The sequence below is a fragment of the Copidosoma floridanum genome, unplaced genomic scaffold (genome assembly GCF_036245765.1).
Source record: "Copidosoma floridanum isolate Cflo_tuat_1 unplaced genomic scaffold, Cflo_Japanese_pri ptg000021l, whole genome shotgun sequence".
Taxonomy (NCBI): domain Eukaryota; kingdom Metazoa; phylum Arthropoda; class Insecta; order Hymenoptera; family Encyrtidae; genus Copidosoma; species Copidosoma floridanum.
In genome coordinates this window covers 1,698,038-1,722,523 of record NW_028321898.1, presented here as the reverse complement: position 1 = coordinate 1,722,523, position 24,486 = coordinate 1,698,038, and the positions used below count along the sequence as shown (strand labels likewise).

Here is a 24,486-nt window from a genome sequence, read left to right as displayed (position 1 = left end):
CTGACAGATTAAAATAAATGGGTCATGGGACCCACAGTAAGAACGTCATGCATAAATGCAGCACTCACAAAGTTCACCCATCGTGAGAACTAAACTCAATTTTTTTTTTTTTTTTATTCGGCTTTTTAGTTTTTGTTTTACTAAACTACATGAATACAGTACTTATTCTTACAAAACTTTATCCTTTCTATGGGTCTCATGACCCCCTTGATACCTGAGAAATTGTGTCTCCCTATTTTATGATGGTTTTTGAACACACATCTGATGTTTAATTATTTTTCAGGACTCACCTCATGTTTAAAAAACTTTGTTCTTACCGTAAGTTCCGTGACCCATTTATACCCCCTGATTTGTTTTTTAATTTCCTTTTTTTTCATTTCTTGTCTTTTTTTTCGTATTTTATTTCATTATTTTTAAGTATTTCATTTCATTACTGTTTTTTTATTTCTTCGTGTTTCCTTTATATCTTTTTTTTTTTGTGTTCTTCTATTTCACCTTTTTTTCATACCTTTTTTCATTTCATTATTTTATCATTCCATTGTATTTTTTTATATCTTTTTCGATTTCATTTCATGTTTTTTTTTTACATCATTTTATTTTTAGTTAATATTTCATATCATTATTTTTTCATATTTCATTTTGTTACTTTTTTTTTACTTCTTCGTGTTTCCTTTATTTTATTTCTTTTTTTGTTTTTATATTTAACCTTTTTTTTCATTCCGATTTTTATTTCATTTTTTTTTTCATTTTATTGTATTTTTTCATGTCTTTTTTTATTTAATTTCATGTCTTCTTTAATATCATTTAATTTTTATTTTGTATTTCATATCATTATTTTCTTATATTACATTTCATAACTTTTTTTCATTTCTTCGTATTTCCTTTCTTTCGTTTCTTTTTTTTTTTTTCTACTTAAAACTTCAATAACTAACTTTTCTTAGTATGGACCCTAGGGCAACTGTCGCTTTGTGCCTTTAGGACATATTTTGCGCTTAATAAGTTACTTTGAACCCTAGGGCAATAAAGTACTTTGAGCCCAAAGGGTTAGGAAAAGAGACACAATTACTCTTCACACCCTTGGTAATAAGAATATTGTACGTGACTTGGGCCCCAACATACAACAACACCGCCCTTGGGGCGTTTATGATTGTACTTTGTACTCTAGTTGAAATTGAGTCAATTATTGACCATTCAACTACTTTCATATTCGAAACTATAAACTTTTTTCTTATTATGTTACTTTTGTTAATATTATGTCCACTATAGTAATTGTATAATCTATTTACCTAACATTAGGAGCTTTTGAATGAAATATTAAAAAAAAATTTTCATTAAAAAAAAATTAAGTGATTTCATAATCGAATGGGTTGAAGTACCTCACAAAAAAGTATGCAGTGAAATTTAGCTGTTTTAGACAATGATTATTTCTTCATGAGTATTATTTTTAGCAAAATTAATTTGGCATAACTTCACTGCTAATTTCAACAATTCGATATTATATTTGACATAATCTAACACTTCGTAGGCTCGCCTATATAAGGTGCTCGAACTGGCCTTTTCTGTTTCAATGCGTGGTCGTCCTTCTTTACCAGTACCCTTTTTCGCTGTAGGAGAACGTCCTTTTAAAACTTTTTTCAGTCTACATTTTTGGTTAGTTGGATAGCTTGGCATTCTATTTATTAGAAAAATTTGAAAGTTACTTTACAATTATTGACGTATACGAAATGAAAGACAGTGATTTCATATAGGTAAAAAAAACAGCAATTGTGAACGCTCTTTCAGTATATCATAAAAAGTTTATGTACCGACTAATTTACAGACTATCTCACTTCGGTATATGTTAATTCATATTCAATTTTTATGTTATTTACGTTAATAACAATATTAATTTAATGCAAATTATCAGAACACAGTTTAAACTAGAAATCTTTATTGTAATATTGTCTAATTCTTACATTTATTTTCCCCTCACTATACGCATGTCATCGAAAAAAAATTGTGCTTGCTTAGTTTTTGTAATTACCAGCATCGTTTATAAACTCATTTCATCGCGTCAAAATAACTGTTCAATAAATCATTGGAATGAAGTAAGTGGTGGATCAAAAAATGTAAATGATATAAACTATTTATGAGTATTTAAGTTTCATTTTATAGGCACGAGATGTCACCTTTTGTTATATGATTAAAAGTGATTTCAATAAATTTTGTCCTAATTCATTTTATTTCTTAAAGAATTTTTAATGAGCATTTGCAACTTTTTTTGTTAAAACACATATCAAACTGTCAATTAATAAAATTATCTATAGAACATTCAAGTTTTTGAAAAATACAATTTTTCTATAAGGGCTCAACATCGATATAAAGAGTCCCAAGATATTTCAATGACATGCAGCTTTGACTTAAATCAACAAATGTAAAATTTTTTTACATACAAATAGAACATTCTGCAGCTACTATTAACGTATGTTCAAACATTTTTAGTGTAAAGTCACACAAAGTACAAATCGTATTCACTAAAATGAAAATCTATAAACACATTCAACAGCGATTCTGTTTAGCTCATATTTTTTCTCATTCACAAAATATCGATGTGTAAGAAATACAAATGAAATTGAATAGGATATAGTAATTTAGTTGTTAAACTGCAAATATTTGAAGTATACTCATATTTATTTAAGTTATATACGTTTCCGTAAGCCCAAATGTGCACAAGTAAGGTTATGACAAGACTAATTGTCATTACAATTAACGTTTTACCACGATTAGATCGCAGTTGAGGTTCTATTTTACTTGTAATTGTAGCTCTATAACTCTTAACATTAGGAAAATCAAAGAATGAATGTACTTTCCTGAATTTAATGGACTGGTAAAAACGTTCACTCCCTATGCAAAAAATGACGATTGTTAAGTTTCCTACCATATTTTGAATAATTGTTAAACCTATTGGCAGCAACTGTATGATACGAGCACCAAGAAAATACGAAATACTTACTTTCCGATATTTACTGATCACATATATTCACGATAAATACTCTTTTTCTGAGCACACACATTACATGACTGTCCTACGGGAATACTTCTTTCTTCTTACGTTTAATAAAACAAAACCTTTCAAGAGTTCTCAAAATGCATTTTGCACGTATTCTAAAATTCTGCCTTAAGTACCTGTAATACAGACAGAAGACTAGAGTTTACAATGATAAGCCCCGAACACGTAAATTATGAGAATCAATAGAATAAGTTTGTTCGGAATGCGTGGACCAGATAAAGCAAGGATGGTAATGCACTTTGCTTGAGTTTAATACACTCACCTATTTTGGCGCCTGGTGTCATACGCAAATAAGTGTACCTCCATATTAAGGCTTAGTTATAAAGCTATGAGCCATGTTACTGTGCCCTGTTTTATGTTTCGCTGCATAAAACAATAATATTGAGTAAAAAAACAGAAAAAAATTTTCTAAACACGAAAAAAATTTCCAAATACCACATGAGTACATAGATTAATTTTCTTTTTTCTATCATTAAGTAGTCATTCATCACTCTCAGCCACAACACTTACACTTCTTAAAACTTTCTAAAGAAAATTTTTTTTTTTTTTGGAATTATGCTTGATTTCTACAAAAAAGTTACTTTTTAGACACAATTTCGATACCTTTTTTAAAAAAATTAAGAATATATGTAAAATAAGTATAAAGGTATAATACCAGCTCTTTAAAAATTATTTTCCAACAAAAAAAAAAAAAATTAAATGTACAATTTCTAAAATAATCCAACATTTGTAGGTTAGGATTCCATTTTCTATATTTCTCCTTAATTTTTTGTCTATGTTTGTCATCATACTGATAAGATCCAAAAACTTTCCTGAAAAAATATTTCTTCTGAGAAAGTTTACATAGTTTTGAAACGAAAAATATCAGTTTATCCCACTTTAGCGCACGTTCAGACAGCCGAACGTCTACTTTTTGGTATGGTTTTACTCGAATTTTCCAGTGAGAACAGACTGTGCAAATAGACTTTTTTAATGTAAAAAAAAATTTCAGCTTTCCATCTAGCCTGTTAAAAAAAACATTAGAAATGCCTTTTTTGAGATAGCATATTTTGTATTTTTTTTTTAGTAAAAACAAAATTTTTTTGGAAAACTCACCACACTATCACAAAGCTTACTAAAAAATACATTGACAATGGTATTTGCAACATTTTTTTAGGATAAAAATAAGGCCAAGAAAATGAGCTGAAAACAGTAACTTTTAGCTCTCACGCGGCGGGCCTGGGACGTTGTGCGTGAAACGCCTCTTATATAGACTTGTTTTCTGGGAAAAGCTAAGTATAGCGTGCACGCTTAACTATGGTCAAATCAGTACTGACCAGACTTGACTGGCGCTGCTTACACCTCTACTTAAACACACGTACATATAAACTTTCACATACCTACAGCCTATCGATACAGTCGTGTATTTTACTACTTTCTCTTAACTCGAGATAGCTAATAAAATATTAAAGTACATTAATAGACTTAATTTTATTTCACTTACTCAAATTATTTCAATGATACATCTTCCATGCTGCTGAAATTAAGGTTTAAACAGGCTAAAACTAACAGTTGTTGGGCGAACACCTTACTTTTTGTCTAAAATAAAATGTGTCATATTGATTATTTATTTTCGTTACAGATTTTATTTAAAATATGGTTTCTGAACATTTTGTGGAGTTTGATAGGCAAAAATGTTGTAAGAACTCTGCCATTCGTTCTGTAGTACTCAGAGACTTTACAATAATTAAGCCATTAATGACACATTCCTTAACATAATGTTCATGAATTTTTGTCTTATATCATAATTTTTTACATTCATTTATTTTTAAGTTCAGTTCTGCTGTCTTGTTTTCGCATCAGAGGTCAGCCAGACAAAAAAATTTGTTCAGGATAATTTTAAGAGAATTGTCCACTGCTATCAGTTCTCTAAATGCCTTATTATTAACCTTAATTAAGCCAGAATTCCGTCCACATAATTATTCTGGGTTAGAATAAAAATCTGTCCCTCTTTTTCTCTTCTAACTTTAACAATCAGGAAAAACTCTACTTTACCGAGATCGGTCATTTAAATTTCATTTTGCAGACTTTTTTTAACAGACTTTAACTAGTCAGCGCGATTACTTACAATAAGCAAGTCTTCAGTACACAAGACCAATATCAGAATTTTTTCTGCCTTGTGCTAAGTGAACAGGCATAATTCTGAAATGGGTGATTTCAGATCTGTTTTTATTATCACTTCTTAGAATCTTTCATACTATTTTTCAGGACTGATATTTAGACTGTCCAAGTCTTTTTGCAGCTTACAAACCTTATTCCGACATTCTTGGTCAGTGCATTTTTAACCATCTGGTATCTTTATATATTTTATGATCAAAAGTACTATTAAAAAATGCTGTTTTTACATCTAGTTGACGAGTATCACATTTAGTTTATTGACCAGAGCTAGAACCATTCTGATTAAGGTCAATCTTGACACCCGGCTATAGGTTTCCGTCAAATCATATTTATTCTTATCTTCAAATCCCCGTATAATGAGCCGTGCTTTGTATTTTTTTTTACCCTTGGAAGTTGACCTTTTCCTTGAGCATGCAGTGAGAGTCAATAATGTTTGGACGTATACTATTTATAAGTTCCACAGGTTACTCTTAAGGAATCCAAACATGATTTTTCGCCATCTAGCTTAGTTTATCTTGTATTGCTTGAATTCAGCCTTCCCGATCCATTACCTTTATTGCTCCTTTGTATGATAAGGGGTTTTTGTTTATTTTAGTCTAAAGCAGATAATACGTGAGATCTTCTGTAGACTTATCTCTATCTGCCACGTCAGTATCATATTTTTTGAAAGTAAAATTTCTAATGAGATCGTCAGCAAAATCCAAACCTGTAAAACTGACGTCTTTAACTAGATTTTTGCAAACTATCTTTGTATCTGCCATGTTTGTTTTTAGTTCTACTGACTTTTTTAGCCTCCTTGGTCCTCTCCGCAGAACTAAGGGTTCTCCATTTAATATTGTCATCTTTTTCCTTTTTTCCTCGATGATCAAGAACCACTCATGTGGTTTTATGTCTATCGTCACTTTCTCTCAGTTCTGAATTGAACTTTTGCCGTACATGCTTCTTGTCTGCTATTCATGCCTTCTATGCATCAGATGCTTCTTGTCTTTTGTGTGCAGTGCAATCAGAGCGTGAACCTTGTTATTTATCTAGGCTGACCAATCAATTATCTGTTAAATTGTTCGTTACACCACGTACTATACTTTTATGCGTAAGCGTGTTATAAATTAATACCGATTTTTCTTAATGCGTAAGGTTAAGTACCCTATATTCGGATAAAAGTGTTGTTTGGACCTATATCCGAACACTAGCGATAATTACATAATTTTTTTACAATTTCTGAATGAAAAAATTTATTTGTAATCCACAGTATCGAATTGATTTAAGATAGTTACAACATATGTCAAATAAATTTGATAATTTATTAAAAGAAATGTTTTTTCTTGCAAATCGAGGTTTTTTTGTGTTTGGCTGCTGTCCGGAAATTAAATACTACGGTTCAAACTGTACCCCATATTCAGACACACATAATCCAGCAATTCACTAGCTTACAAGTACAAAGAAATGGTATACAATGTAGTAAAATACAATAATAATTTGTTTTTTGCATTTGTTTAACAAATTAAAGCCATTAAAGTAAAATATTACTGTAAATAAAGGTCTGCCATAACCTCATTTTCTCAATGTTCACGACTGTCCGGATTATGGTCCCTACGTCGTAACAGGACCTATATTTGGACTATTTAAAAATGCATTGTCCGAATATAGGGGTTTTGAGACTGAATCTTTATAATTATTTTAAACAATGATTACATGGTCACAAAGAACTTTTTTTTTTCAAGTGACAGAAAAATTACTTTATTATTCATACGTCAACCATTTTTTTCGCAAAAACAGCTAATTTCTTTGTGAACTTAGAAATAGTGGATTACCTAAATTTATGTGTCCGAATAGAGGGTACTTTACCTTATATTATTCTGTAGCTTTCTTGAAATACCCCATGTCTAGCGTTGCTACTGCACCATGCAGTTTGATCAACACGTACACCAAATGACTTGTGCAGCTGCTGCCCAAGTCTCGCGGAGCAACAGCACTAGTCTTGGGCCACTTCTGCTTTAGTGTGAGCGAGATAACAACTGCCCTACCTCTAATTCAGCAGGTACACTATTTTATTTTCAGTGTACCTTCGTAAAATTTTTCTTTGTCTGAGCAAAGAAGCCCATAACTTGTGTGCACAAAGCCCACCATAAATGTTTGTTTCCCTTTACCCAGGAATTTCGTGTCTGTATTTTTCTGAACTTTTGAATAGGAGACACAACTGAATCTCTCTATCTAACTAATATCTGTTCTTTTATTTGGTGCAAGCTTTGCCGAAGAAATGTTTATGTTATTTAAGTAATGCAAAGTGAGATTGTACGCAAATACGATACTGCCACATTCAAAGCCAAGTCGCACACGTTTTTCGGGAGTCCCTAATCACATATGAGAGTTCGCATTTTAAATTCAAAAGTCTTATTCCGTCTTTCCAACAACCTATTAGGTTCGAAGATATCAGGACAGCTCAGCTGGAGTTCCACTTCAAGACTGTCTAACACCTTTTGGGTGGATCCTTCCATAAATTATTTCTAAGGAGTTATTGGGTTTTGCTGTGACCTCCTTAGTCATGTGATGCTTGTGTTTGGTCACGCAGGACTGTTTGGGTTCCCAGCACACAATAACACTTTGTGTTTGAGTACGTTTGTGAGCACCTGGGCAAGTGACTACAAACGACTTATTTCTTGGTAGGTCTACGTTAACTCTTAAAAAACTTCGGCTATTTGTTGTGTTATAGAATTTCTGATTGAAAACAAAATTTCATACTTGCTGAGTTTTTTTAATTCAAGGGGCAGCAAGTTAACACTATCGGGAGATCTCTTTAAGGAAGATTACAAAAATGCGATTTCTGCTCAAAAAAAAACCCGGGTTGCTTAAAAATTTGGTTACTGTCAATAAAACAGTTGAGATAAAGTCTGCTTGTAAAACGTCTGATACACAAGCTCTCAATGATACCCGTAATAGCAGAAAACGTGACAAGAAATCAAAACTAGACGACAGGTAAGGCATTTAGAATACATCGAAAAAAGTAGCAGAAACCGTTTTCGAATTAAGCACAGACGAAAATTCTTACGCATAAAAACAAAATATCTTAAATTTCAGAGAACAGTGCCATAAGCCACCTTGATATCCTGATGGCAGAGATGGTAAAGCTGTTGAAAAAGCAGAAAAAAGAGAACAGAAAGGCCACAGACGAGTGAAAGATGGCAAAAGAAGAAGGGCAAGAGGAAGAACGGGCACCAGAAAAGTTCTATGCCATACTTTAAAACTTTGATTGAAGGGTATGCAGGATTAATGCCAGGCTGATTTAGAGTTTTTTTGGGAATGGTCTGGGCGCGGTTCCCTTTTCTTTTCCACGCTTAGGCCTAAAATAAATCAGTTGAAAAATGAAGAACCTTTATAGATGAAGCAAAGGCAGACAATATATCTAAAAATAACCTGGAACTTATTGCCACAAACATCTTTAATAAAACTCAATCCAGACTCAGACGTAAAACTTATAATTTGTTTACTTATAGTCTAACTAATGATGTTAAGTTCAAAGTCTTCTATGATTAATTAGAGTCAGAACTTTGGTCGTAAGGACTATTGTACATCGTTGACCCCTGTGTGGAAAAATTTAGAGTTAATAAATAAAGACGCGATTTGTGACGATTAATTCATATTCGAAGACATACTGTTGAACAGAGTAAGGAAGAGATATCTTAGCATATTACGCTTACAAGATCCGGTCACGATTTTATAATGTCTGAAAAAATTTAAAAGGGGACAGACACTTGTTTTAACGGCAGTGATTTGCAGTAGACTGTATAAAATTAAATTTAATAAGAAAAAAGAATTGGTTTTGAAATTCATTGAAAGATTCAAAAAACGATGAATGCTCAAAGGCTCAAACTTTATTTAAAAAGTGCTGCACACGTAGTACGTTTGAAAATGACATACTGACCCTCAAGAAGTGCAGCTCGAGATATGGTAAGCACAATAATTCAGATTTATGAAATTCGAAAAGGGGCCTGGAAATCACAGAAATCGAGAAAATGACACTCTGCAAAGTCAAAAACAGTTCTTAAAAATGTTCATAAAAACAAAATCGGAAAAAGTAAATGTCTAAATTCAGACTACGTCAGTGGCAACTTTATTCCTTTGATTTCCAGGCACCTGCCTTTGAAAATTCCATGAATCTGAATTATTTTGCTCACCATATTTCAGGATGCACATCTAGTGGGTCAGTATGTGATTTGAAAATGGACTACATGTGTAGCACTTTTTAAGTCAAGTTTTAGTCTTCAAATTTTCATCGTTTTTTAAATCTTTTAATGAATTTCAAAACCAATTTTTTTTTTTGATTAAATTTAATTTCGTACAGTCTACTGCAAATTACTGCCGTAAAAAACGAGTGTCTGTCCACTTTTAAATTTTTTCCAACTTTATGAAATCGTGACGAAATCTTGTAAGCGCAATATGCTGAGATATCTCTTCACTACTCTGTGTAACAGTATGTATTCGAATTTTAATTTATCGTCACGAATCGCGTCTTTATTTATTAGCTCTAAATTTTACCACACACGGGTTAACGGTGTACAATAGTCTTTACAACCAAAGTTCTGACTCTAATTAATCATAGAAGACTTTGAATTTAACATCTTTAGTTAAACTACAAGTAAACAAATTATAAGTCTCACGTCTGAGTCTAGATTGAGTTTTATTAAAGATGTTTGTAGCAATAAGTTTCGTGCTAAGCGTCCTCTTACCTTTCTGTCTTTTACGAAGTCCTTTTGCTTTTTTTCTTTTACCATCTTTCTCTCTTCTGCAGCCTTTCTGTTCTCTTTATCCTGCTTTTTCAACAGCTTTACCATCTCTGCCATCAGGGTATCAAGGTGGCTAATAGCACTATTCTCTGAAGATTAAGGTATTTTGTTTTATGCATATTTGACTGTCTATTTTTTTTTCTCGACCATTTGTTCTTATTTTGGATTATTTCGACTTTTTTTTCACAGGTTCGAGAATTTTCGTCTGTGCTTAGTTCAAAAACAGTTTCTGCTACTTACTTCAATGCTTAACCTGTCGTCTGATTTTGATTTCGTGTCACGTTTTCTGCTATTACGTGTAACATTGAGAGCTTTTGTATTAGACAATTAATAAGCAGACTTTATCTCAACTGTTTTATTAACAGTAACCAAATTTTCAAGCAACCCGGGTTTTTTTCGAGCAGAAATTGCGTTTTTGTAATCTTTCTTAAAAAGATCTCTCGATAGTGTAAGCTTGCTGCCCTTGAATTGAAAAAACTCAGCAAGTATGTAATCAGAAATTCTGCTACACAACAAATAGCAGAAGTCTTTTGAGAGTTAACGCAGACCTACCAAAAAATAACTCATTTGTAGTCACTTGCCCAGGTACTCACAAACGTACTCAAACATGAAGTACTATTGTGGGCTGAGTACCTACACAGTCCTGTGTGACCAAACACAAGCATCACATGACTGTGGAGGTCACAGTCACAGATTTTAAGAATGTGTACTACACACCTTTGATATTTACAATGTCACACCTGACTTGTGTCCTAATACAGCTTTTGTCCACAGACATAGTGACGTTCAAGCCTGGCACATTTGGCTCTACGCACAAACAAAAGCCGTGGCAGGCTCTACATAGGCTATTAGTAGATAAGCTGTAGTGATTCCAGCCCAGGTGGGCTTGATTTACCAGGTAATTCCGGCCCACTCCCTCTCCATGGTAAGTGGCCCCTCTTTTCGGGTGGAATAGTCCTTGCTACAGCAATGGGCGAGCGCGATCTGTGGCTTCCTCGCATTCCTTGTGCGTGAGCTGCATAAGTCATCTGCAGTGCAGATTTGTGTGTGCTGTTTGAACGTGCGAAATTGTGTGCAGCTTGTGCACGTGGTAGTAATATGCAAACAAAATTTTTTTTGTGTTAGTGAGTTCGTTGCAAGATAATGTAGGATGTGAAATGGTTGGAAAATAATTGTTAAACATTTTTGTTCTATTTTTTAAATCAGCTTACGCTAAATAAAAAATAAAGATGACTTAAAAACGATTCTGTTAAACATGATGTTCTTGAAATACAATACAAGCATTCTTACAGCTCTTTATTATTATTATTATCATTATCATCATCATTATAATCAACATTTACCTATTCTATATTGAAGTTAAATTTTTTCTTTCACTCTACATTATGAAGAGCACACACAGTTTTGTAGTCTCCGTTGTGATGTGTACGAGTAGTAACCAATCTTTGGAGTGCGAACGTTGAATAATCTCCGATGATTGGAGTAGACGGTGTAGATTAATCTCCAATGACATGCATATTTAAAGCATTTTTAAGATTCCCCCGTAAAATATTTTGTATCTCTGCATACTTAATTTTTCCCAAGTCTCGGGTTAGTCAGTGATAGCTAAGTTCAAGGTATATATTTTCATGTTTAAATTTTTGTGGTAATTTTTGGCAGGTAAAGGGTGCTTTAAAAAAAAATACTTGGGCTTCTGCATCGTTAGTATTAAGCGAGAGGATAGCCAATTCTTTGAGAACATAATCATTACCTGGTTTTTTAAAATCTTGCAAGTCCACAAAATACTTTACCTTTCGCAATTATAATACTTTATTTTTTTGCTTTTTTTTCGTAACCTTTATTTTTAGGACCAGATCCTTTGTTGGTTGAATATTTATTGACAAAATTTTTCCGCCCAGATTTCTTATTTCTATCATTATCATCTTAAGTTGAGATTTTTTGATACTTAACATTACTTGTAAAATTACTCGTACACGGTTTATGCGACATATTGATTAAAGTAAAGCTTATTAAACATATTCGTTTTCAAATAATTTTACAGTCTTTATTTTTAAATTTTTCCTCAGATTTTGTTTTATCAACCTTTATGTCTTTCTTCTTGCTTCTTCTCATACATTTTTCCCACTCTTCTTGTCATCGTTTGTTTTCTGCTTCTTTTTCATTCCAGCTATTGCTTCAACCTTTATCCATTGTGGTTAAAAATAAACTGATGCTAGCGAAGCCCTGAATCAACTTTATATAACTTTACACAAGTGTCTTGACGTTTCCACTTCTTGGACTAAATTGATCAGTACAGTCGTGCAAAACTTAGAAGTAAGCTGACGTATTAGCAGGAAAATTCGTATGTGACTCAAATTCTAGCCTCACATCTACTGGAGCATTTTTCAATGACTCGTTTTATTGGAACAATTGAAAACGATAAAAGGTATACGTTTAAAAAAGTGCTGTTTGCCTAGTGAAGGTGTACAATCTTTGCCATAGTATGAATTTTGAAAATTAGCATGCATATGATATAGCAATGCATACTGATTACGCATTTTATCAAAATTCAGATCACCATAAAGATAAAGTTGTGAATTTAAGTAGAGTTTCACATTTCTTATGTTGCAGTGATCAAACATACTAGTGGTTACATTTTTCTAATTTTTACGGTTAGTTTGAAAGGCTAAGATAACGTAAAGTGGCTTTTGCAACTAATTTGATATTTTAAGTGTCCATGTATGTTTAGATGTGCTAGATCACAGGGGATACTCATATAGTTTCCAGGTTCGGAAACTCATAAGTACAAACTTGTCTTTTTGCAGATAATTTAATAAACGAATTTTATGAGAATCTGACATTACCACATAGGGCGTAAGCCACTCAAGCTTCAATGTTACTATTTTAAAGTCTTCCCAAGGTGCTACGGCCACAGAATCAGTAGCATTAGCATTAACTGGAGTTGGCAACACAAAATTTATGTCGCTTCTTGCTCTTGTAAGTATAAGCTTATGTTTTACATAAACTACTATCTTACGATAGTCTTCAGCAAAACCTAAAATCATATTCAGTGGCAGCATAATCAAAATGATATTAAAGTAGCCATTATTATTAGTAAGATCATCAGCTTCTTCTCCAACACCAAGCCAACCGGCATTTATCATACATTTTGACCAGAACAAATTGATAACCAATTTTTCATGAGGGTTGTTAATCCAACATTTTTGCACTTGTCGACCTCTATGGCATTTATCTCATATCATTTTGCTCCAAATAAGTGGCAGATTGCATTGTTTATCAAAGCAGTAATAGTCACTACTGTAGTTCCATCTGCTTTGACTAATTTTCCATAAACATGTAAAGAACTTCTGGATGGCGAAAGACACAAATTTTGATGCTGAATTGAAATTCGAATTTTGTCGCTGTTACGATATGTAAAAGATGCATATGGCTGATGTGCATGAATCTCATAGTGCGCAATAGACTCATCAAATGCAACTGGAGGCTAAATACTTAAAATCTCGTCCATTTTGTATACAACAGAAAAGTATCTAACTAATTTTTTACCAGGGTTTCTTATTTATAAAGCGAGATTTTTTATAAACTGTATGTTTTGATGAGTTAGTTTTTGACGTGTTAACTGTTTTCTTAGATGTCTCGATACTTTTATGGGCTGTTTTTTCTGCTGTCTCAACAGTTTAAGAGCTCGTTGTTGACTAACTGCTGGAGTGCATATTGAGCTACCTATATGATTTGTTTGATCATAAATGATACTTATTATAAAGAGGGTTTTATATGCAATCTCATAGTTACGACTTCACCATGAAAATTAACTAAATTACCATCCTGATCCATCGTAAGTCGTTGAATATGATCAATAATTTGTCCAATAATCGGTACACAAACTGTTTGGGAAGAAACTTCAATAATTTTTTATCCTGGTGGTACAGCTAGAAATAATTCATGAGTCGTGTGCACTTTGTTGCTATTTATGTAAGCTCCACTCGTAATATTAGATTCAACTCTTAATGCGTTTATATTTAGAATAACTCCAGGTAAGCATGAGATACGAGTGGTGTTGTTGGCTAGAACTTGCTGAGTGAAACCTAGTCGACGACCTACAGAATCCTGAGGTCTAAAGTCAATGGTATCGCTGCACTAGATGACACTTTAAAGCGTATTATTGTTTGGTATAATATTAAGAATTATGTGGCAAAGTTTTAATACTTTAATTGAAAATGAATTAATATCTTCGATCTTATATCTACTGGTTAGTAATACAATAACTTGATTGTCGATGTAAAATTTATTACAATTTTCATCAATATTTAGAATTAAGTTGAATGAAAAAAGTTCTACTAAGCCAAAAACGTAGGTATGTTTTGGTGATAATTCAATAGGTGGAAAATACTGTGCTTCTTTAACAGAAGAAGTATCAGAAAGGCTAAAGTTTTTTTCAGCTACTCTTTTTTCTTTTTCTTTTGTTAATACCTTGTTTCTTCTTCTTTTTCTTCTTCTTTAGCTCCATACTAAATTCAGTTTTAAGCTTCATAGTGCCAGTCACAAAAGTAGCTGCTGCTTTTTTACCAATACTTAAATCTGAAGCTTTAACTCTTTCCTAAGCCTTATCAGCTAAAATTTTATCTGCTTCGTGTCTGGTTCTTAAATCTTGTCAATTATTTGAGTATGCTATATAATGCTCTTTACACGCGGCGTCCAGTGGATTAACTTCTGGATCTCCTCTAGCAAGACGTTGAGCAAGCTTTGTACCAGGACCACAACACTGATATCCAGACAAATTAAGCTCTACTGGTAAAGAATTCATGATTTTATTTACAAGACCTCGTCCTCTCTTACGACACATGATAATGATGACGGATGATGATGATTAGTCTTCAGAGGTTGGATTATCACTAAGCGTTTGAGAAAATAAATAATGTATTTATAGTAGCTAAATTCGTTACAATAAGAAACTAAAAATATAAAAGCGTTATGCTATTCAATTAAAAGATTAGGTGCCACTTATTCTTCATACCAAGTAGACATGGGATTCAAAGAGCAATCGATGAAAGTACAAGTTTCAAATTTTGAAGCTATTGTAAAACAAGGAAAGCGTTCGAATCGTTATGGTGAACTACTCCCCAATAGTATTCGCTCTGTATTGTGCGGCCCATCTAGTTGTGGTAAAACTAATAGTTTGTTAGTTTTAATCGGGCTTCCCAGTAAAGTTAAATTTGAAAATGTGTATGTGTATTCTAAATCACTGCGTCAACCGAAACACCAGTTATTAAAAGATTGTTGGAGCCCATAGAGGGTGTAAAATACTTACCTTTCAGTGAACATGAGACTGTAGTCTCGCCCGATGATGCTTTACCAAATTCTATAATGATTTTTGATGATATAGCTTGTGAAAAACAAGACAGTGTAAGGGCCTTTTTCTGTACGGGTAGACACAAAAATGTTGACTGCTTTTATCTTTGTCAGTCGTATGCTAAAGTACCAAAGTATCTTGAAAGGAATAACGTTAATTTTTTAGTTTTATTCCGTCAAGATGAAGTTAACTTGAGGCATGTGTATAGTAATCGTGTAAGCTCCGACATGCCACACATTCAATTTAAAAATTTATGCTTTAATTGCTGGAATGATGATGAACATGGATTTGTTGTTATAAATAAAGGGAAACAAAGTGCTTAGTGAAATTTTTAAACCAACTACAGCTCCTCTTATGAAAAATATTGCCGAAACAAAAGAACAAGAACATAATAGTAATAATTCTATTACTTATTATTATATTTATAATAAAAACGATGAAGGAAATAATAAAGTTGATAAAGAAAAGCATCAAGAAAACAGAAAAAAAATTAGTAAAAGTGATATAGCATTCAAATCTGCCATTAAAGAGAGTGATGATGATACTGATTTAAATTATGCTATGCAGAATCAATCAGTTGATTCAGTACAAATTAGTAAGAACTCATCAAATAATTTTTTTTTACAAATACTTGATGAAATTCAGAAAGATTTATTACATTCAAAGTATGGAGTACAAAAAGAAAATGCAATGTACAAGCTTGGTGATTCGCGAATAGACTTTGAAAAGAATTGTATCAAAATAAATATTTTAAATCTTCCAATGACTCCTAGAATAATGGAGTACCAGAGTGACATGAATGGGTAGCGGATAAAATGACACTTCTCACCAGTAAGGACTACGTGGCTTGCCATAAAAACTAGATCCTAACTCTACAAGAAGCCAGCCTGGTGAGTAAATGTGTTGAGCACATTGTCTGAGACAGGAGACTAACAACCATGTTCTTGAACAATGGCCCAAAAAGTTAGCTGAAGGAAGCTGAATAGAAAAATACTTGGTGCTACCACTTATCTGATAGTATAACCTGCTGGAATTCAATTTCGCCATTGTGCTGTGTATATGTTATGTATATATACGTGTGTACAAAATAAGTATAATACGGTGTATCATGTATACCGTAGTGTAATGATGACAGAAATAAAAAATCAGTTTAAAACTGATATGAGATGGATCCCGTCTGGCAGGTTGAGAACCAAATTTGAATGTCTGCTGTAGAAATACTGTGACAACAAAGGCGGGAATCGCCTCAAAAATGCTAGTCTTTAGACAGACTTTTGCGCATTCTGAAGCTGTTTTTGAATGGGAACGTAGACAAGAAAGCCTTATTGAACAGGCTGTTGGCCAATGTTGAACAACAGCAGTTGCATTACTGCCAATAAAAATCATGTGACGCCTGATGTACACCATAGTTGTATGGAGCCGCTCAAGCTCGGTATTTTATTCAAGAACCACAGCTGAATAGCATGGCTCATACAGGCTGAGTACCAAGTGTAAAGAAATGTCAGTCAAAGAAGGGTAAAAGACGCTTGGAGGGCTTGACCGTCAGGGATTGGCGCATCAGCCCGTATTATAACCACTGATGAGATTCCAGGTAGAAGCCAGCAGGCACGTCTCCTTGTGGTCTCGATGAACACTAGTATTATGAAAACTATCACCAAATCGTTGGATCTGGAATGGGCAATGAATAGTTGGGGCAGCTTATGGTAGTGACTGAAGCGTCTGTCCCAGATACAAGGTGTATCGCTCACGTGGGTAAGATTAAATATACTTTCAGGCTTTGTATAAAAGATGGAACTTGTACTATCCTAAATTGTCATTTGACTATCCTAAATTGATCACTACAGGCAGAGGCTAACAGTTCAAGTCTGCTCTATTCAACGCCCTAGTACAACTCTTTAAAGAAGAATGCATCAAAGGAACTTCCTACCATCTTGCACGGAACCTGAAAAAGGTAACATCACGTTTGAAAGACAGTTCTATGGTCTGACAAGTCTTTTGACTGGGTATAAAAATGCCCTACCATGCTCTTGCACTCTACTCTGTCTACAAAGAGAATTTCAGTGCTTTTTTGACTGAGTATCTCTACAGCAAAATTCTTTATTTAGCAAGTAAATTTTTCTTAACCAAATATTGTCCAGAAGACCACGGCTTTTTTAAAACGTTTTGAATTATACTTGCAACAACTTAGGCTAGTACCAGCTTCTTACTACTATGACAAAAATATTTTGGCTTACAGGAAGCTCTACTCATTTTTTTATTTTTTCCTCTGGAACACATGCTCAATGAAGCTTCTCCTGGCCTACACAAGGTCCTGAAAAAGATTGAACATTTCATGTTCAGAACAACATTAACGGCTAAAATGTTACCGTCAACGTCAAAAACCTTAAGCCAGTCTTTCTGCTCCACTGAAACACCTAGCAGCTCCAATTTCTCTGGTTATTATTAACAGTTACACTTTGTTGCTTGCTGTTCAAACAACGAGCGACACTTAACCAGTATCTTTTGTGGTTTGTCTCAATGCATAAGCTCCTTTGCTCCAGCTTCCTTTACATGATACTTTGGACCTAGTTGAATGACATGCGTTTTCGTATATTCAACGGTACTAAAAAATTTCGTCAATTGAAATAAACTGTGTCCGTTACATCTAAGTACTTCTCTGCTGGTGTTTATTAACCTTGTTGGCTCTCATATAAGACTTCCTGCAAGATACAGGTAAGCGTGCTGGGTTAAGGTCTTAAATAACTTTGCTAGAGTAACCTCGTACCTGCAAAGTAGAGGACAGCCTTGTATCTTCATTGGTAGGGATAGCTTTATATCTATACAAACAGTTACTAACTATAATAAAGCAAAGAACAGACTCACAACTGTATCATTAGATAAAAACTGGGACTGTGCTTGCACAGCTTAATAAGGGTTTAAAGAGCACATGTCTTAATCAAGAATGGAGGCATAACGGTGGTGCATGCGAGCAAAAGAGCAGGACTCAGTGGGACAACATTGACTTTTTGTGTTTAAAAATTTGTCATCAATGCAAATCTTAATGAATTTCGACTTTTTTTTTTTTAAATAACTACGTAAGATCTAAGCTTTAGTGTACTTGTGCAACTTTTATGACGTAACGTAACGTAATCTCAAAAAAGCTTACTGTATTGTTATAGCTGAAGAAACGTGTATCTAAGGAATCGACTTATTGGCTGCTAAGATATTGTTTTACTAGTCATATGATCGACTTTAGGTTTGAAAGAATAATGTTACGACGTAGATAAAGTGAATGTGCTAAATGTCAAAGTTAGAAACACTAAGGAACAATAATGACTTCTTGCACCTAAAAATGGATTATTTAAATTCAAAAATTTTCTTATACATTAGAAAGCTTCAAAAACAGACATAGTACTAAATTTTTTTATTCTTAAGGTTAGAAATAAAATAAGGTACTATAGTGGCTTTAACTCTTCTTAAAAGTATGTATCATTAGTCGTCTTTTTCGTCAATAAAGTTTTATAATTATAATGGTCAATAAATTAATTCTTTAGACACAGGCTTTGTTTAGCTATAACATAAAAAGAAGCTTTTTTGATGTTAGGTCACGTAATGTCATAAAAGCTACAGTGGTACACTAAAGTTTGCAACTTGTTGAGTAATTTGCAAAAAAGAAAATCAAAAATTCAGTAAGATTTGCCCTGTCGACAGGTTTTTAAACATACAAAGTCACTGTCACCAAACTGTGCCACGTGTACAGGGCTTGTACTTACTCAGCTATGGATACATGGGTGACCTCGGAGTGAGAGACAGAGGATTTGGCCCCATATTCTTAAAGTTTTAAGACCATCAATAGCTTGGAAGAAAAGCAAAAAAAGCTTGTGGCCTGGTACCTGCATCTTTTGTAGAGAATAATAATACGTGATTCGTCTAAAACATTGAAAAAACCCAATTAAAACAGAAATCAAGCTACCAAGCTTAATCGCTGTACCTAATACCGGTAACCAATATTGATTTAAGCTTGGCTGTGAAACGGCACGCTGGTCAGGGTGCGATTTGGCCTTACGTGGCTTGACTGCTCCCAAGCTATTGACAATTTTCGTTTACGCATGTTTATAATATGTATAGGTGTGCAGCACGAAAATGTCGAAGAGTTTTGTATACTATACATATTATATACATATGCAAAAAAACTCTGGTAGTAACTTGGGAGAAGTCAAGATAAGTCAGGCCAAGTCGCGTTCTGAGCAGAAAGCCGTTTCACTGCCAAGCTCAGACCAATTTTAAGATCTTGGCAGCCAAGCTTTGGCTTGACCACTCCCTAATTTTAATTTACTATCTGGAAATTATTACGAACCGAGTGACGTCACTGATGATGGCACAAACTTTTAAGAATAAAATAAGACTCAAGAAACTCTAAAATTAAACGGTTCAAGTAGAAATGTTAATGATAAAATATAAAAAAAAATATGTAACCACGTGACGTGTTACCAAATGGTGCGGAAATTTAAGTTCTTAAAAAATGTATGCATTTCAAATATAAAAAGTGCTAATTTTGATAGAAGTTTAGTAGGAGAAATTTGTGAATATTAATGCCTTATGCAGAGAGACGAAGAGATAATTACTGTCACAATCAATATATCACCTCATACTTCTGTCAACAAAATTAATAAATTTTTTAGAAGAAAAATTTGAATTAAGTATGACTAACAATTCACTGCAACCGACCACAAACAACGAAACAATGATTGATGCCATCTTTGCTCGGTATTTAGATAAAGTCGAATAACTGATTTGTATTTTAGATGTTTCGGGCCACAAGCCTATAGTTACTACTGTTAAAGACCAAAATCAATTTTTAGTGTCAATAATAAAATACACTTACAAAGAAGCATTAATAAATGATGTTTTGTTTACGTAAAATAATGTTCATAAGAAATCATGAAGAAATAATATAATTTGAAAAAACGATTTTGTTTATATAAAACCTCAATCGAGCTTTGCTTTTTCCATGGGTCCTATGACCCATAGTTCTTTTAAACATATAGTATGCCTCTTTCTCACATTACTTACCTAATAAACGTGCGTATTTGTTATTGTTATTCTGGTCTCCCATAAAAATAAATATTTTCTTATGTATTTCTCTCTTAAAGTATCTTAATGTATTACTACAATTATCAGGTATGGGCTTACATTTTGTTTGAGAGTAATCGTAATCTTACTTCATGTAGATGGCACTAGTAAAAGTTTCTAAAATCTAATTAGCAACAGGATAGATAAATATGTGTATGAAAAATTCTGGTCAGAGACCGGTTTTCCTATGTGGTACACTTGCTTGCTTTTAAAGGAATTATTTTCCAAATTATTGACAAGTCTCATCTCTCACTTAAACAAGTTATAAATAACAGTTACTAATAAAGTAAATGCTGTGCATAGTAAGAAGAATATTTAAAAAACTATTTATGTCATACTGATATATAGTCATATACTTTCTCCTTTAGTAAATACATTCTTAGAGCTATTAAATATTAATCTTGAAAACACATAATTTAATTATTAGAAGAAAAAAAATTATTGATAAGTATAAAAATATATCAAAACCATGTGGAAAAAGCTTCTAGAATGATGTCAGCATTTTCAATAGTTACTTTTAAAACCTACGATCCAGATGTAATTTGTGTTCAGAACTACCACCTCTAAGGTTACCGTGCTAACCACTACAATAACATTTAAAAAATATCATCCTTACTTTTATGATACCACAGTCATCATTAAGGCCATTATTACATAAAATACCTTATATATTGACGGTAATAATTAATTGTTTCAAATTTAAACTAATAGTTTAGTAGTATAACTAAAAGTTTTAGTATATAAAATTTACTTACTTGCTATTCCAGAAATAGGTTGTGATTCACGTATAATACCACGACCATCGATAACTGAAACATATAAAAAATTCTTAACATTTTGGAAACACATTTTAAATTAATTATTTTTTTGACATACGATGGTTATTAATGTACTGATTTTTACTTTCTAATCAGTACTTTAAGAAGTGAGAAAACTTCTATTTCCTAAAGCACGCATTTTAGATAAGATAAGTGAACACTTCGTCACTACGAGAAATGTGGAACTAGTTTGACAATGCTCTAAAAAAAATAGCAACTAAGAAATGCTCTTACAATAGTGAAAATTGGGAAATAATTAAAAAGCTTATAAGACAATGAAAACATGTTATATGCTAGACATTAGGAATAACCATAATATATAGTATATCCATGTTATAAGAAAAACTGCCCTAAGCTTTACCAATATTATTGCTGCTGCAGAAAAGTCTCTCCAATATATTTAGGTAGTGTCAACCATCTTTAAATCTAATCGTAGCAGTTCCATCATTGCTTACACACACAAGTTAGGGTTGTTGTAACTGTCTGCTCATAATTATTGTAATTTATATTTTTGGAATAAAGGTTTCTATTATAGTACATTAATCAATCTAAACTAGTCTGAAGTAAAGAAACCCGTGGACAGTGGGTGCTTCGATACCCAAGTGAGAAGTTATACTTCTATAAAATTATATGGCAGATAATATAATAATAAATATACCTTCCATAAAACGATACTGCACACAAAGGTTGTGCAATTATCGTTGGAATAAGTACACCGACGTTAGTTGCGAGTGATTTCAATAAATATTTTAATATTTTATTTCCAATTTGATATTAACATTATATTATAGCTTAATTCAATACAAACGTATACATGGAGGCTGGGCAGTATAAGCTTATGCTATTTCGTCGAATTTTCGGATGATTTTAAAACAATTTCTTACTACCTACGCTGATTACATGTCTAATGTCACCCTTACATCTGTAACATACGTTTACATACTTCTTCCTAGTCCATATTTAATACCCAAAATTTAATTGTATCTCAAAAATTAAGACAAATCATCCTGCAGTATCGCTTTTTTCAATAGCAAAGTAGTACACGCCAAAGAATGTCCCTTTAGGACGTTTATCACACATAGGTTTTTTTTACAGATATTATTTAAGCATTAAAAATGTACCAAAAATACCATAAGAAATATTCAAAAAGATTGCAGGTCGTTTAACTGTACCCTTTTTCACTTGTTGAATTTTAAAAATTTTCAATTTAACATGTAGCGATATAGAAAAACACTGAAAATTACATTTATTAGGTCTGTATAAGCCCTTAATTTTTGTTTATATAAGAAATGACTTTTAAATAAACCCGCTCTATTTTTAAATAGATCTAGTATTTTCTTTTTTTTTTATAACAGAAAAGAAAAGGGGTTAAGTATGCGTATAAGCGTAAAAGCGTATAGGTAAGTTCATCTGTGTGAGAAAAATAATTTTCACTGTTGCTGCAAATATTTGTGCTTCTCCCACCTATCTAAATTTTAAACTAAACTTTTCCCCCAGTAACAATGTGATGAACGTTCTTAAGTCAAAAAATCATCTTAATTACAAAGGAAATATTACGAAGGAAGAAAACGTAATAAAAACACATTATCGTACTTATACAGTACGGAAATTTTTTTTTTTAGTTATAAAAACCCTGAAAAAATGTGGAAAAGTTCTGTAAACTATAATTCATTTATTTTAAAAGTACTGAATTAAAGATAAATGCATAAATGTTTATTAAAACATATACAAGTTACTCCTTGGTCAGTATGCAAGAGGTCAGTGGTTTAATTCCATTGAAAAAGTTTTTTTTTTTTTTAAATTGGTTAAAAGAAGAATAAGTAAAATTCAAAATGTGTGGTGTTGTGTGGTGCGATAATGTTGTGGTGCGTGGGGGGATGATGTTGTGTGGTGTGGTGCGATGATATTGGGTGGCTGAGGGGGACAGGAAGTACGTCATAAAGGGTGAGTAGTGTAAAGGGGAGAGTAGGGCAAAGGGGAGAGTATCCAGCTAAGTTCACTTCCATTACACTTTTTCTCAAGATCACCGATCCTAAATCGTTGATATAATCTGTGGACAAAACGTGCCCATAGAACTATAACATGAAAAAAGTATTTTGATTTTCAATTGTTAGTTTTTTCTGTCTTAACTCATTACTAAGATTTTTTTCCTGCACAAAAGACTAACTCTAGTAAAAATGATTTACCCTTACAACCTACTACATAACCTTTACTTAAATAAGACTTATATTCCATTGGCTAATGTTATAAAAAGTCTCAATGTATGTTAGTATTATCGTTCCAATCAGATTGTTCTAGCTGACACTATAAGCACTGTGAATTGATACATAATGAATAAAGTAGGATAATGCCAGAACATACTAAATGCAGGGCAAGTTTTTCTTTCTCTAACCGTACATGGACAGCCACTGCTCAAGTGCTTGCTTGTTTTAATATGAATGTTATGAAATCTTTTTAAGTTGCAACCCTATTAGGTTTTCCAGTAGGAATTTCACCTAAATATTCATTTAACTGACGTCAAGTTATTCCTAAATCTTGTAAGTATGAGTTCATGTTTTACATTAACAACAATTTTACAATTGTTTTTAGTAAAACCTGAGGTCATACTTAAAAAAAAATCAAGAAATTGAAGAAACCATTGTTGTTTGTAAGATTAAGTTTATGTAAAGGACCGAGCCAACTAGCATTTTCAGCCAATACGTCTTGATCAGTCTGTTGCGTCAGTCAGTTTTTGATAGGAGTTGTTAAAACAACATTTTTACACTTATTTATCTGTACAGCGTTTGTCTCGTATTTTATTTTTTTTAATATAAGAAGGATGATACTGCTTACTAATTCAATATTTGCAGCCATCGCTGAACCATCTGCTTTCACTAATATCCCGTTAATATATAAGAAATGCAAGAAGGTAGAAAGCATAGGTCTTGATGTTGAATTATAACACAAAATCCATTGCTATTATTACACGTTAATGATATAAATGGTTGATAACATTGTAGATGTATGAATTTTATAGTGTACAATAGGCTTATCATATACCACAAAAGATGAATTGCTGAAAATATCATACATCTTTAAGAGAAAAAATTAGAACGTTTGTTCACAGCTTTCATTTTTTAGTCAAATTTTATTGAATGAAATATTTTAAAAATTCTTGCCAGATCAAGAAAAGTAATATATGTCTACATTAAAGATGATAACAAAAATCCAAGAAGGGGA

General features: G+C 32.6%; 1 protein-coding gene across 1 annotated transcript in view; it reads right to left on the bottom strand.

The window, feature by feature from the left end:
- Positions 1-24,486, bottom strand: part of LOC106642164 (protein CEPU-1) — a 486,141-nt gene that overhangs the window by 65,990 nt on the left and 395,665 nt on the right. The window contains exon 7 of the mRNA XM_089594618.1: positions 21,205-21,258. Within this exon, the coding sequence (XP_089450744.1) occupies positions 21,205-21,258 (54 nt within the window). The remainder of the gene's footprint in view (positions 1-21,204; positions 21,259-24,486) is intronic.